Here is a 14,722-nt window from a genome sequence, read left to right as displayed (position 1 = left end):
CATAATTTCTCGTGCCCAAACCCGTAGAAAAGTAGCGGGTTTTCGGGTTTTTTTCGAGCCCGGTTCGAGTTTTAACTAAAAATGCATTTTTAGGTTTGCCCAAACCCACCTTATTTCGAATCGGGATACGAGTCATGCAAATGTTGATCACCTCTTAAAAAATCCTTACCAAAGATATCATTTCCCCAAAAAATAATTTTCAATTTCTCCAAAAAAAAAAAAATTCAACTTAATTTAGTTTTTTTACTCTAATATTATTTTCAATTAAAAATAATTTAAGATTTCAATATCAAATTTCAAAAACACATATGTTAAAAGAACGTAATTTATATTGTAAAGTACATATAGTTAATACCTAAATAACACACTAATCAAACTCAAATAACATACGATAATAAAAGTAAATTAAATATGACATATGATAATGAAAATAAAATTTGGGTGTCACTACGACCTTAAAGAACATACACGCCAAATTCAAAGAACATACTTTGTATTATTAAACCCAAAAAAACATATATGTTTATCAACATATGTTAAATAACATACTGATCACACTCAAAGAACATATAATTTTAATTGAAGAACACACTGATCACACTCAAAGAACACATTAAAGGTATGTTCTTTGTTAAATATAGGTATGTTCCTTATCAAACACTATATGTCGTTCTTTCCGCCTTTTTTTTATCTAATTTTCATTTGAGAGACACAGGAGGTCAATCTAAGGCTATAATTACAGAGGTATCTACAAAAGTTGTGTAAATATATGTAGTATGAGGTGTGGATTGTAGACATGTTCAGTATTATACTTATATATCTAACCTAGATAACCTATAATGGTTAAGAATCTTACGATTATTGTAAATACTGCCTTCATATGGAAATGACATGATGGTGTGTATATAGAGTGATGAAGTCGGTATCAGGCACCTTCTCTTTCAGCTCATCGAGTAGGTCATGAGGATATTATCTTCCAGCAAATACATTATGGACAAAACTAAGTACACTAATGAGTTACTACATTATACACGGCATGAAAACTAAGTACTCGGCTCCCAAGGCAATGACAGTTTCAACCATATATGCATCATGCAGACTATGATGCTGAGCTTCACAACAAAGGCTGATGTACTTTCAGACATCTTACTAGATAAATGTTCTACTCTGCTATCATGTACAAGATCTCTTACCATACACTGTCTACAAAGCGACCTAATTGTCAAGTCCATTTGGTAAAATTACTTTGAAAGAAAGTCCACAAACTTTGCCCTTTGAAGAATGAGAACATAGCCAGCATGATGTCCACATAATCGTTAGATAATATAAACGGGAAATTCTCTGTTTCTCATGGTGAGAAACGAAATTTGTTTCTCATGGGGGTATTTTCGTTAATAAATCAACAATTTTGACAAGCATTCGACATATAAATATTGAAAAAGGCAGGTTAGCAGATGAAGAATTTATCTTCTGCCCTTAGAACTTCCTATGCCATTTCGTGGAGTCTATCTGATGACCATATATAAACTCTTTGGTCAGCACTCAATATTTTCTTTACTATAACTTCAAAATATTTGTCTTGCTACCCATAATTTCTTACTTTGAGAATGTTGGGTGTGGCCCAGATTTTATAGGCCCATTTTTTTGGTGGATTATATATGTGTTCTAAATGTTTCTGGATACGTCAGTATTGCTCTTCATTTCTCTAGATTTTACTACTAACTTGTATCATGCAAGCCACTATAATAATCCACGACATTAGAAGCAACTAAAAGATATGGTTTGTGAAAGTTATAGAATATTATGGATACAACAATGATGATAGGAATTCTAGAATATTTTAGCCATTTTTTTCGACCTTCATCTACAACTATAAATATTGGTTGTGGGCATAAATCAAAATATACACCCACAAAAAGCCATACCAATACACAAGTCTTCCTACCTATCCACCCTCTTGTATCCACATCCTCTACTACGTTAGTATTTGCAATACTCACCACTACTATTGTCTTGTACTCTCTTATATTCATATATTAGTACGTGACCCGAACGATGTTCGTGTGACTATTTTTAAGAGTCTTCCTTTTTTTGAAAATGGTTCCTATTCTTTATAGCCCTAAACTATGTATAAGAATTTAAAAAATAAAGTATCAAACATAGTTGAACACTAATCTGCACCAATTTACATGTGATTTTGTTATAAATTCTCAATATTATTTCATTTTAGAAACTCTCCTAAGAACTACATATATTATATACCCAATGTATGTATCCTAATATGCCAACTAATACATACTCATCAATATAGATAGTCATTAATAGGAAAATTTTAATAAGACAATTTTTTCGTATATTAACAGAATTTCGCCAATAAATGATATCCAACCATTTGGTAATGAATATGTTATATGGGTGATAAGGTAAGGTAAAAATGTTAATGTTTTGTAAGGAAACTTAACCAATATGATTTACTAGATTAAACTCCGTGCAATGCACGACTGTTAAATAATTCTAATGACAATAAATTTTACCAAAAATAATGGATATTAATATTATAAATAGACTTAGTAGTAAAAAGTATGAAATATTGTGAAAGAAATTAATTAAACATATAATAGTTATAATGGACAATTTGATATTTAAGGAAATTAATTTTAGATTTTATACAAACTAAAAGTCATAATTTAATTACAATTACAATATAAGTTTTTTTTTTTTAATAAGTGGTTTTGGAGGGAAAACTTTTTATAATATTTAGCCAAGTGTTCTCTAAGTTTCGCCTTTAGTATAATGTAATTGATTTTACAATTTTGTACGGGTATTTGATAAATTACAAATCAATGGTATTTTCCATATTAGTTTAGCGTATAAGAATAAACGATATTGTTGTGATTTAATATCAGTGTAATTCTATTGTTGATTGGAAATTATAATTATGCTATTTTTTTCTATAACAACATAATTGTATTGGTAATAAATGTTAATATATATTTTATTTAGATTATTATTTGTCAAGATATAATTTAAATTCATATTACAAAGAATAATTTGATTTTCTTGGAAAATATTATGATTGATCGGATTTTTTTATCTTAAAAAAAAAAAGTTACATTTGTTAGTTTAGAAAAATTATATAAATAGATACGAAAATTTTATTAGAAGTAAAACCCTAAAATACTTTTTTGTCATTAAAAAAAAAAAACTTAATTTTCACTTATTCGGAAGTTTATGAGAAATAATACTCCAAAACAACTATTTATCACAAACAAATTTATCATAATTCTCTGTTATTTAGCATCATAAGTGTTAAATTAAGTCTTCTTTGTAGCATATTTGGTGTGACACGATATAGTTACTGTGCGGTTTTAAAACTGACGTTCAATCAACTCATTTATACAATTTTCCCAAACGTCATGCATCATAAATGCCTTGCTATATCAAAATTAGTTAGGATTAAAAGAGTTATTAAACTTGAGTTTCACTTTTCCAACTTGAAACATTCCATATGATCCTTAAATAAAACAAAATTTCAATACCACATAGTACTTCTAAAGTTTCCCAATACATTCCAAATTAGGATTAAAGCCTTCTAGAGCATACTTGGCACTAACCAAGTGGAATTGAAATTACTTATGCCATTTAATGTGGGAAAGAAAGAGTACTATTTAGCCCCTTATATGTCATCTCAAATTAGTAGCACACTTGCCTTATCAAATTAACTTTCATGTTTTCTCTTTCTATGTGATAGATATTATATTTAGGATAATATTTGTCACAAATATAGGATATATTTAATGTATATTTTGTATGTTTATCGTATTTAGGATTCCTTATCCTACTGATTGTAAACTCTATATATTTGATCAATGTTACACACTCCAGATTGAGGAGTTTTCCCGAAATCTAACATGGTATCATAGTTTAGGTTTTAGATCCCGTTTTTTTAATTTTTTCCAATTCCTTGGTTTTTTTGGTTTTATTGGGACTTGCCTTCTTCACGTTTTTCCGCAAATTTTTTTCCTGTTCTCTGCTTTTCTACAGATTTCGGTTCAATTTTTTTTTAACTCCATTAATTCACTGCTTCTTGTTATATTGAGCTACATATGGCGAAAGATAATGAATCCCCCCCGCCACCTCCACCGACTAACGAGTTCCATCCGGCACTCACTGTCACCAATATCAAGAACGCTATCCCCTTGACTCTTGATTATGAAAAAGTTCAATATGCAAATTGGGTGGAGCTATTTGAGAATCATATGGTTGCTTATAACGTCTTGGATCATATTGATTCCACCATACCTCGCCCTTCCGATGTCTCCGAAGCTTTATGGAATCGCTTGGACGCAATTGTGAAACAGTGGATTTACGGCACCATCTCTTCTGATCTCCTTGAGACAATCCTCAAAAGAAAGTCTACGGCTCAGCAGACGTGGGATCGTCTCAAGGATATTTTCCAAGACAACAAGAGCACGAGGGCGGTGTATCTCGAGACCCAATTGAACGCCATTCACTTGGACTCGTACCCTAACGCAACCGCATACTGTCAACAACTCAAGTCCATTGCCGACCAGCTTGCAAATGTTGATCAACCAATCTCCGACCAGAAATTGGTGCTCCGTATGGTTGTCGGCCTACACAAGACCGATTATGATACGGTCGTAACGATGATTGCACAGACCGACCCTCTTCCTTCTTTTAATACTGCGCGTTCCCGCCTTCTTTTGGAAGAATCTCGTCGGAACAGTGACACCACCAGCCCACCCTCTTCGTTTGTCGCACAGCACCAACAATCTGCTGCAGCAGAATCTTCACAGCAACAGCAGCCGCCAGCCGGCGGTGGGCGCGGCGGCGGTGCAGGCCGCGGGAAAGCCGGGGGGAAGGGTGGTCGTGGCAGAGGCCAGGGGCAGGGTCGTGGTGGCCCAGGTCGTGGTCCACAACAACAGCAACAGCAATCCGCCACGCCCCAACCCCCTCAACAAGCTTCAGGGCCCGTTGGACAGCCTTGGGCCCAAGGTCAAGGTCAGCAACTTGCTTGGCCTCAATGGGCAATTCCACCGGCCCCCTTCCCTACAATGGGTCAGTTTCAGCAGCGGCCCAACACACAAAGTCCACAGCAGCAAGCCTATTATATTGGACCTCCTATGTACGGTCCACCTATGACTCCAACGGACTTTGCTAGTGCTTATTCTTCACCAGGCCTATCTACACCGGATAACGGATGGTATATGGATTCGGGTGCTACCACTCACATGACACACAATTCCGGTAATCTTCTTCCCCTGTTTAAATTAAGCACAAATAATCATATTTTAGTTGGTAACGGTCATCGCATTCCAATTATTGGTTATGGTCATACTAATCTCCCAAACAAACTTGCTCTTAAAGATGTACTCTTAGCCCCTCAAATTATTAAAAACTTAATTTCAGTCCGTAAATTTACCTCTGATAATTCGGTTTCTATTGAATTTGACCCTAACGGTTTTTCTGTGAAGGACCTTCAAACGGGGAAGGTAGTCACCAGATACAATAGTCCGGGAGACCTCTATCCTATTACCGCCACTGATCCAAGCACTTGTCTTGCCACTTCTCTCACCACAATCACTCCTTCTACTTGGCATGATCGTCTAGGACATCCGGGAGCACCTTCTTTAAGCTTTCTTAGGAGCAATAATTTCATTGAATACAATAAGGAGCATCACTCCGATTTTTGTAATTCTTGTCCAATAGGGAAACATGTTAGACTTCCTTTTCATGATTCGAATAGTAAAACTTATTGCGCTTTTGATATTGTTCATGCCGATTTGTGGACATCTCCTATTCGTTGTAGTAATGGTCACAAATATTATTTGGTTCTTCTTGATGATTTTACTCATTATGTTTGGGCAATTCCATTAGCTTCTAAATCTCAAGCCTTCCAATCTTTTCTCATTTTTAGACAATATGTGCAAACTCAATTTGAAAGATCTGTTAAATGCTTTCAAAGTGATCATGGTCGTGAATTCGACAATGATCCGTTCAAAAAATTATGTCTAAATAATGGAATGGTGTTTAGATTCTCTTGCCCTCACACTTCTTCCCAAAACGGTAAGGCCGAACGTATGATTCGCACAATTAATAATGTCAACCGCACTTTACTATTCCATGCTTCTCTTCCTCCGATCTATTGGGCCCATGCTTTAGAGACTACTACCTATCTCTTAAATATTTTGCCAACTAAGTCCTTACAGAACTTAACCCCGGCTCAAGCTCTCTTTCGCAAAAACCTTCATATGATCATCTTAGAGTCTTCGGTTGTCTATGTTACCCAAATTTGGCCGCTACCGCTCCTCACAAGCTAGCACCTAAATCTAATCCATGTGTTTTCCTAGGCTACCCCTCTAATCACCGTGGCTATAAGTGTCTTGATCTTGCTACCAACAAAATTATTCTTTCTAGACATGTGGTGTTTGATGAATCCACTTTCCCATACAAAAATTTGGCAAAGTATAAATTATCGGATTACGATTTTTTAGGATTTGATGACCAATCCCCACTACTCACTCACCCATATCTACGAAATCAGATCACTCACACTCACCAAAACCCACACACTTGGCAGCTCATCTCACCAAGCCCACAAAATCAGCGGCCCAACTCTCCCCCAACTTCGCCAGCCAACCCCTCCACACCACACGCTAGGCCAGCACCTTCTGGGCTTCCAGCAGCCCAGCACATCCCTTTCCCCCCTTGGCAGACCCCCCCGCCACAGTCCAGCCCACCTACACACACCTCACTGCCTTCCTCGCCCACATATTCCCCACTACCCATGCGTGGAGTCCCCCCTTTGCAGCCCACTTGGCCCCCACCCCCCTCTCCCCGAGTCACCCGTAGTCAACGGGGTATTTTTAAGCCTAACCCGAAATATTGTAACCTCACCGTTCAACCATCGGGTCCACACCATCTAAAATCACCTCTTCCAAAGTCATATAAACAAGCTTTAAATGATCATAATTGGAATGCGGCGATGAATGATGAATATAGTGCTTTAATTAAAACAGGGACATGGGAATTGGTGCCTAGGCCTGCGGGGGTGAATGTTGTTAATTGTATGTGGCTTTTTAAACATAAATACAAGTCTAATGGTGACCTTGAAAGGCACAAAGCTCGTCTTGTATGTGATGGCAGGTCGCAGGAAATTGGTGTGGATTGTGATGAGACATTCAGTCCGGTAGTGAAACCGACCACTATTCGCACTGTTCTCAGTTTAGCTTTGGCTAAAAAGTGGTCGATACATCAATTAGATGTCAAAAATGCCTTTTTACATGGTGATTTGCAGGAAACTGTTTACATGCACCAACCTCCGGGTTTTGTTGATCGGAGGGCTCCCTCTCATGTTTGTCGGCTCCGCAAGGCTCTCTATGGTTTGAAACAAGCTCCCAGAGCTTGGTACCAACGCTTTGCAAATTTTCTTATTAAATTGGGTTTTGTCATTACTAAAAGTGACACCTCTCTCTTTACCTTCCGGCAGGGAGTTGATATGGCATATTTGCTCTTATATGTTGATGATATTATTTTAGCTACCTCATCTGACAGGTTGCGGACATGGATTATCTCCCAGTTACAAACTGAGTTTCCCATGTCTGATTTGGGCCCTCTGAGTTATTTTTTGGGTATTTCTGTAACCCGAAAACCTTCTTATATGCTACTTTCGCAGGAAAAGTACGCACAGGAGATTTTAGAGCGTGCAGGGATGGCCTCTTGTAAGCCTGCCGCTAATCCAGTTGACACTAAGTCCAAACTTAGTGCAGATGCAGGGCCACCTTTTCGGGATCCTACCTTGTATCGCAGTTTAGCAGGTGCTCTTCAGTACCTAACTTTTACCAGGCCAGATATTTCCTATGCGGTACAACAGGTGTGTCTATTTATGCATGATCCCCGGGAACCTCATTATGAGGCATTAAAACGCATTTTGCGTTATGTTCAGGGTACCATTGATCATGGTCTACATTTATATCCTACTGTTTCCCATCGACTGATTACTTACACTGACGCTGACTGGGGAGGTTGCCCCGACACCCGTCGTTCTACATCGGGTTATTGCTGTTTCCTTGGGGACAACCTCGTATCCTGGTCATCTAAGCGTCAACATACTTTATCTAAGTCGAGTGCAGAAGCAGAAGCAGAATATCGAGGCGTTGCTAATGTTGTTTTTGAGGCGTGTTGGCTCCGTAATCTCTTACTAGAGTTACATTGTCCTCTACGGCAGGCTACTATTGTTTATTGTGATAATGTCAGTGCTATCTACCTTTCTGGCTACCCCGTACAGCATCAACGCACCAAACATGTGGAGATGGATATTCATTTTGTTCGAGAAAAGGTTGCATTGGGACATGTTCGGGTTCTCCATGTTCCTACTAGATATCAGTTCGCAGACATTTTCACCAAAGGCCTACCGCGGGAATTATTTCTGGAATTTAGATCCAGTCTTAGCGTACGACCTCCTCCCGCTATGACTGCGGGGGTGTGATAGATATTATATTTAGGATAATATTTGTCACAAGTATAGGATATATTTAATGTATATTTTGTATGTTTATCGTATCTAGGATTCCTTATCCTACCGATTGTAAACTTTATATATTTGATCAATGGTACACACTCCAGATTGAGGAGTTTTTCCGAAATCTAACACTATGCACAATCCTTAAATCTTTGTATCAAAAGAAAATTTGCAAAATAATATGTAATGAAGTGGTACTTTATAACGAGAATTAGCTTTCAAAATGGCAAGAGAAATAGATGGTAAAAAAAAATCACACAAATAAGAAGTATATTTGTGAAGCACGTCATTTCAAATTTTTGTTCCGAAATGAGTTGCTTGTTACCTTAGTAAATTTGAGGCGTATTTTTAAAAGCTAAGACATGCTAGCTATATCATATACGAATTATAAACATTCTAAGCTCAAACCACTAGCTCAATAGCTTTTAACTTAAAGCAGCACTAGCCATACGCCCATACATAACCTTAATCTATCGAGACTAGCTTACCAATTTAATTCAAATTCAACATGCTTAATTTTTTTAGCTCCTTTCCTAACACCTTTAAATAGTTTAAATTGATAATAAACTTCAAGAGTAGTAAACAAGTCATATGTTGACACTATCCTTTGTTTTAGCTTACATTCCACAAGACTACCAGAGCATGATGTTTTTTTATTTTTTTTTTTTTTTTTTTTTTTGAGACCCATGATAATACAAAATCCTTTTGCACTATTCAAGGAGGAATTAAAGTATACTTTGTAAAGACTTTACTCTTTGGGTAAGATTCTCAACCATTTCAGAGAGCTCTGTACTATCGCCATACAAATCTGATAAATGAATGAAGCAGATGAGTAGAACTAGAAAGAAAAGTAAATGGCAACCAGTTGAAACAGAGAAGAGCTAAATTCAGGAAGCAATGCAACATAAGGATGTTTCTACGGTGTCATTTTTCAAAAAATGACACCATAACATGATGATGTGTTATGTTATGATTGATCCATTTTTGATTTATTTTTAAAAGTCTAGATTTACTATATATGTATGTATTATTGTAAATACATGTATTTTTTGTAAAGAATATGTAATTATAGCTTTTAAAAATCTATTTTTTTTCATCTTCTTAAAATCATTTTTCAAAATTGAATTATAATTAAAATCTAGAAATTAAAAAATTCATCATTGTTCATCATCAATCTTCATTCATGATAGTAATTAACCACTCCCATAATCTTGTATAATCTATTCACAACGAAGATCAAAATTCTGACCAAAATTCCGTCCAAATTCGTTTACAAATTTTGTTTTAGGGTTCGATTGATAATTTTGATTAATGTAAAAATCACATTGTTTGATAGTTTTGAGGATGAAAAAAGCAATAGGAATGTCTATTATGATGATGATGTAAAATGCATATCTTTCATTTTTTAAACAATGAATGGAAAACGAGGGTTTGCTCTTTGATTAGAGTTCGATTTTTTTTTTCGCATTGTTTGATCTAGAATCTTGTTTTTCGATTTTTGTAATCTTTTTGTGGTTAGGTAATCACCTATATTGAGTTAGGTCATTACTTTAAAATTTTAGTTTTACTTTTGTAGTTGGAATCTACTTGTACGCTAATCGTATTACAAAAAAATAATTTATGGAATTTTTATCATATAATTTTAGCAAAAAATGTTTTTGTGATCATAATCTTATTATATTTTGGAAAAAATATATTTTTTTGAATCATTATCATATCATTTTAGCAAAATATACTTATGGGATAATTATCTTATTATATTTTGGAAAAAATATTTTTGAAATCTTAGGCATATAAATTAGTGGCTATAATATTGAGATATTCCTAATTAGCTTTCATTCACCTTTTTTTTTTTTTTTTTTTTTTTGTGTTATTAGCTATATATTAGATAATGATAACTTTCTTAAATTACATGTTGTATGACCGTATATACATCTACATCCATAATTTTAGGACCCATCCTTTTTATCATTGTTAAGAAACACATTTTTTTGCCATTTTTATATATATCATATATTTATATTTTTGTTTACAAAGTTATACAAATATAGCTTTGTTATATGATTTGCCCATTATTTAGCAATTTATAGAGAAATATTCTCTCTCAAATCGTTAATGACATTTAAGAGAATATTTTTAAAAAAAATATAAAAAAAAAACTTCACATATAAGAGTTTACCAAAAAAATTTAAAAATTAGCTTTTTTTTAATTAGCTTTTGTTCACGTGTTTTTTTTTTTTTTTTTTTTTTTTTTTTTTTTTTTTTTTTGTTATTAGCTTTTATGTAATGACCAAAGATAGTTTAAGTCATTACCTAACCCACAAACAACTTCGAGAAAACTTAATTACATTTATAAGATCAAACAGGGGTTGCGGAAGGTAAAAAAATTCGACCTACTTCATCTTCTACAAACTTGATACTCCTTGTTCTTTGACAAAATTGCACAATTTGAGTCTACATAAAGCATATTTTTGAACCATTTAAACTGAAATTTGTCCTTTGCAAATACAACTAACATTGAATTTGGGAGTAGGGGGCTAATTTATGACATGATTCATGAACAATGATGAACGATATGATCGAACAATGATGAACGATGACGATCGAGCAATGATGAACCATGATGATGAACGCAGACCAACAAAAATCGAACAATAATGAACAATAATGATAGAACAATGATGATCGAACAATGATGATGATGATGATGAACGATGATGAACAATTCTTATCACGATGAATTCTAATTATAATTATAAAATTGAAAATTAATTTATATTATAAAAATACATTTTCATAATTTATAATTAAAATGCATGTATTAAAAATAATACAAAAAAAATATACAATTTTAATACATTGTGGACATTAAAAATAATTCAAAATGAAAATAAAAAATACAAAATATAGGCCAATTATATTTTGCCACATCATCAAATTGTGGTGTCATTTTTAAAGAATGACATTGTAGAATTAGTGTGCAACATAAAGGACATAGTTGAATACTACAACTCTACAAGTATATATTATGAACAGACAACTAAACAAGTAAAGTGAAGTGGCCATAAATCTACTCATACCTCTTCGACGGTTATAATAAGCTCAGGTCAGGCTTTAGAGGAAGTAACTTTTTTAGGCATTCAACAGAGTAGATCAAATTTAATGTTCCTTCGTGAGCATCATCCACAAGAATGCAGGAAACCAATGCAGCGTCGTAGTCTTGTTATACAACAAACATACACATAAATTCAGCAGAAAGATGGTAGTGGACTAGTGGTATACTGAGATGCCCCGGGCTGCCAGCAAGCTGGCTGAGTGGTTGATCTGATAATCAAAGCAGTTCAAACAGTCAGTCACGGATAAATTATAAAGCACTGTCCGGTGCGAATCCATAAGCCATAAGCCGTGGGTATAGGGTAGGATTTGTGAAAGTAGCTAGGTGCAAGGCATGATGCATGGAGTTGGCACAAAAATAGCCAAAGGCCCTATATTACAAGAAATTAAATTACACATCACTACCAAAATATGAATAAAAGTTTCACTTAATTCGATTATAGTCAAACCTAATGGACAGTTTTAAGCATTTAGCACAGAGGAAAACATGACAAGAATGGACAGTTTTAAGCATTTAGCTTCACAAATTACATTGTTGGGGGAAGAATCCATATTAGGTGAAACATAGACCTAATAAGAGTATACCCAATGGATGACTAAAAATTTTTAGTTATGAATTATTATATAATTTCTTTCTCTTTTCACTCATTGATGACCAAGCCACATGACCAAAGACTCTTAACGGTTGCCCAAAATAACTTTGGTCATGATTTTCTCTCTCCTACTTTTACCATACAAATACCCATTTCCTTCTTTTAATAATATGTAGCCACTTGTCAATTAATATATTCATGACCAGACTTCTATCTTGGTTATTACAAAGACCTGGTCATCAACTTTTCTAATCCATTTTTTTCTTTTTTCCATTTTTTAATATAAAAAGTTCTTTCTCTCTCTTCATGACCAGGTCATTGGTTCACCCTCTAAAGGATAGCTCGGCCTGAACCCGGCCCCGCCCATCAATGATCACCTCTACTGAAACATGATAAGTAACTCAAAAATAAAACTTTTAATCTTTTAGCTAAAGGTTTATGCTAACCAATATTTGCTTATAAAGTTAATATTTTTTTAAAAATACAAATCAATATGACAAAATGTACTACACTACTGACTCCAACGCAAATTAGTTAGAGAGATAAACACAAAACACAAGATGCAATTCCATGAATATCCTACATAATTACTCAGTCGTCTTTTTAGTGCGATCAAAGTTTAAAAAAGGGTGAATGGAATGGAGTAAGCTATATGAAAATCACAAATTTCCACAAAAAAAAAAAAAAAAAAAAGAGGAATAACAATGAGCAACATAGGCCTCCTCCAATTAGGGGTGAGCAGTGGCGGACCTAGAAATTTAACAATAGGGGGACAATTTCGATAATTCAACTAACATTAACTTTTTTTTTAAAAAAAAAAACGGGTACACAATACAAGTAATAATTTGGGTTTGGTTGGGAAATAGGAATAAGGGAGTAGTCGAGTGGTATGGTGAAATAAAACACCCCAAAAAAAACAAGGAATGATGTTACAAGGGGGATTCGAATGCCATATTATCTTGTGATGTTAATTTCTTAGCAAACATTTGCCGAAGATGCTCGCTGCAGTCCGTGACTTGTGGCCGCGTGGGTGGTGGTTCGTGCCTCGTGGTTGGGAAATAGAAATAAGGGAGTAGTCGATTGGTTTGATTAAAATAAAGGATTTTTTTTTTTATTTTTACCACCTCCAAAAAAATAACTTAATTGCTTTTACCACTTCCATAAAAAAAGTTTTATTTTATCCCCACATAAAAAAATGAAAATTGACTTTTACCACAAATCACCGCCAACTAACGGATTTTGTCCATAAATTCGTTAGTGGGGCCTATCATGCCCACGTGTCACCATATTGGGCCCCTTGACATATTGTTTCTAGCCCACTACCAACTTAGCTAAGGCAAACCTCTTGTTTATTTTTACACTTAATTTTATATAACTATTTTCCCAGTTTTATTTTTTTTTTCCTAAATTTTTTTTCCCTGTTTTTTCCCCGAAAGTGGGGGGACAATGGTCCCCCTTGTTCCTTCATGGGTCCGCCCAAGGGGGTGAGAAAGTGGAAAGGCGAAACCCTAATTTAATAATTAAAGTGTAATTCCTATGTACATTGAGCACAATAAAGAAGATATCTCTGGGGATATTCACATATTTTTTTATTATATAAAATATTATTATATACTTTATATAATAATATTTTACTTTGTATAAGTATTATACATAATGCATATTATTTCATTTGTTTTAATATCATGAAAGGGAAAAAAAAAATTATTTATTGAAATAAGAATGTGGAAATATTTTTTGTAAAGAAAACTATGAATATTTTTATCAATAATTATTGATAAAATTTTATTTATAATTAATCATATCGGTAAATATGATTGACATATATATGAAATGAGATGTTTTGGTCAAAATATATTAATTTACATAAAATACTTTAGAAAAAACCTATCAAGATCACAGGAGACATACAATGTAATTAATTGTGACTAGATACATGGAGTGATTTACAAACAACATTCAATCTATGATCAAAATATAAACCGCAATTATTATTCATTCCCATAGTGCTTAATATACACTTTTAAAATTCTTAATTATATTTACAGTAGTTAATAATGGTCCGTTCTCTTACGTTGAAATTCAGTTCAGTTCAGTTCAGTTTAGTTCAGCTCAGCTCAGTTCAGCTCCTAATTTCCTTCTCTTATAAAATATTTATTTCAATTCAGCTCAGTTTAGTTCAATTCAGCCGAGTTCAGTCAATCAGAACAGGCCCTAAGAAGAAAAAACGATATCATATTATTTTTACAATACTCACTCTTTCATTATAATCCATTTTTCATTTCATTGTATACCTGTATAAGAAAAAGAAAATATATATTATGGTTATATGTTGTCTACAATTTTTTTTTATAAAAAATTTTATTTTTATTTATTTACAAATATAATGTAGAATAATAGTGAAATTACTGTGCATGGCACGAGACCTAATCTATTTTCTAATAAATTAGTGATAATTTGTGGTAAGAGTTTT

The 14,722-nt window shown here is 34.0% G+C and overlaps 1 protein-coding gene across 1 annotated transcript; it reads left to right on the top strand.

Moving 5' to 3' along the window:
- Window positions 1-4,106: 4,106 nt before the first annotated feature.
- Window positions 4,107-6,341, top strand: LOC145633191 (uncharacterized). The gene has a single exon (XM_081685468.1). It carries the CDS (start codon window positions 4,107-4,109, stop codon window positions 6,339-6,341), a length of 2,235 nt encoding a protein of 744 aa, XP_081541594.1.
- Window positions 6,342-14,722: the final 8,381 nt, after the last annotated feature.

This window comes from Chenopodium album, chromosome 5 (genome assembly GCF_948465745.1).
Source record: "Chenopodium album chromosome 5, dcCheAlbu1.1, whole genome shotgun sequence".
NCBI lineage: Eukaryota > Viridiplantae > Streptophyta > Magnoliopsida > Caryophyllales > Amaranthaceae > Chenopodium > Chenopodium album.
Note: the sequence above shows the minus strand (reverse complement) of the source record. Positions and strands in the feature narration are given on the sequence as shown.

Coding starts and splice junctions, on each gene's coding strand:
- LOC145633191 (XM_081685468.1), top strand. CDS start 4,107: ATGGCGAAAGATAATGAATCCCCCCCGCCACCTCCACCGACTAACGAG.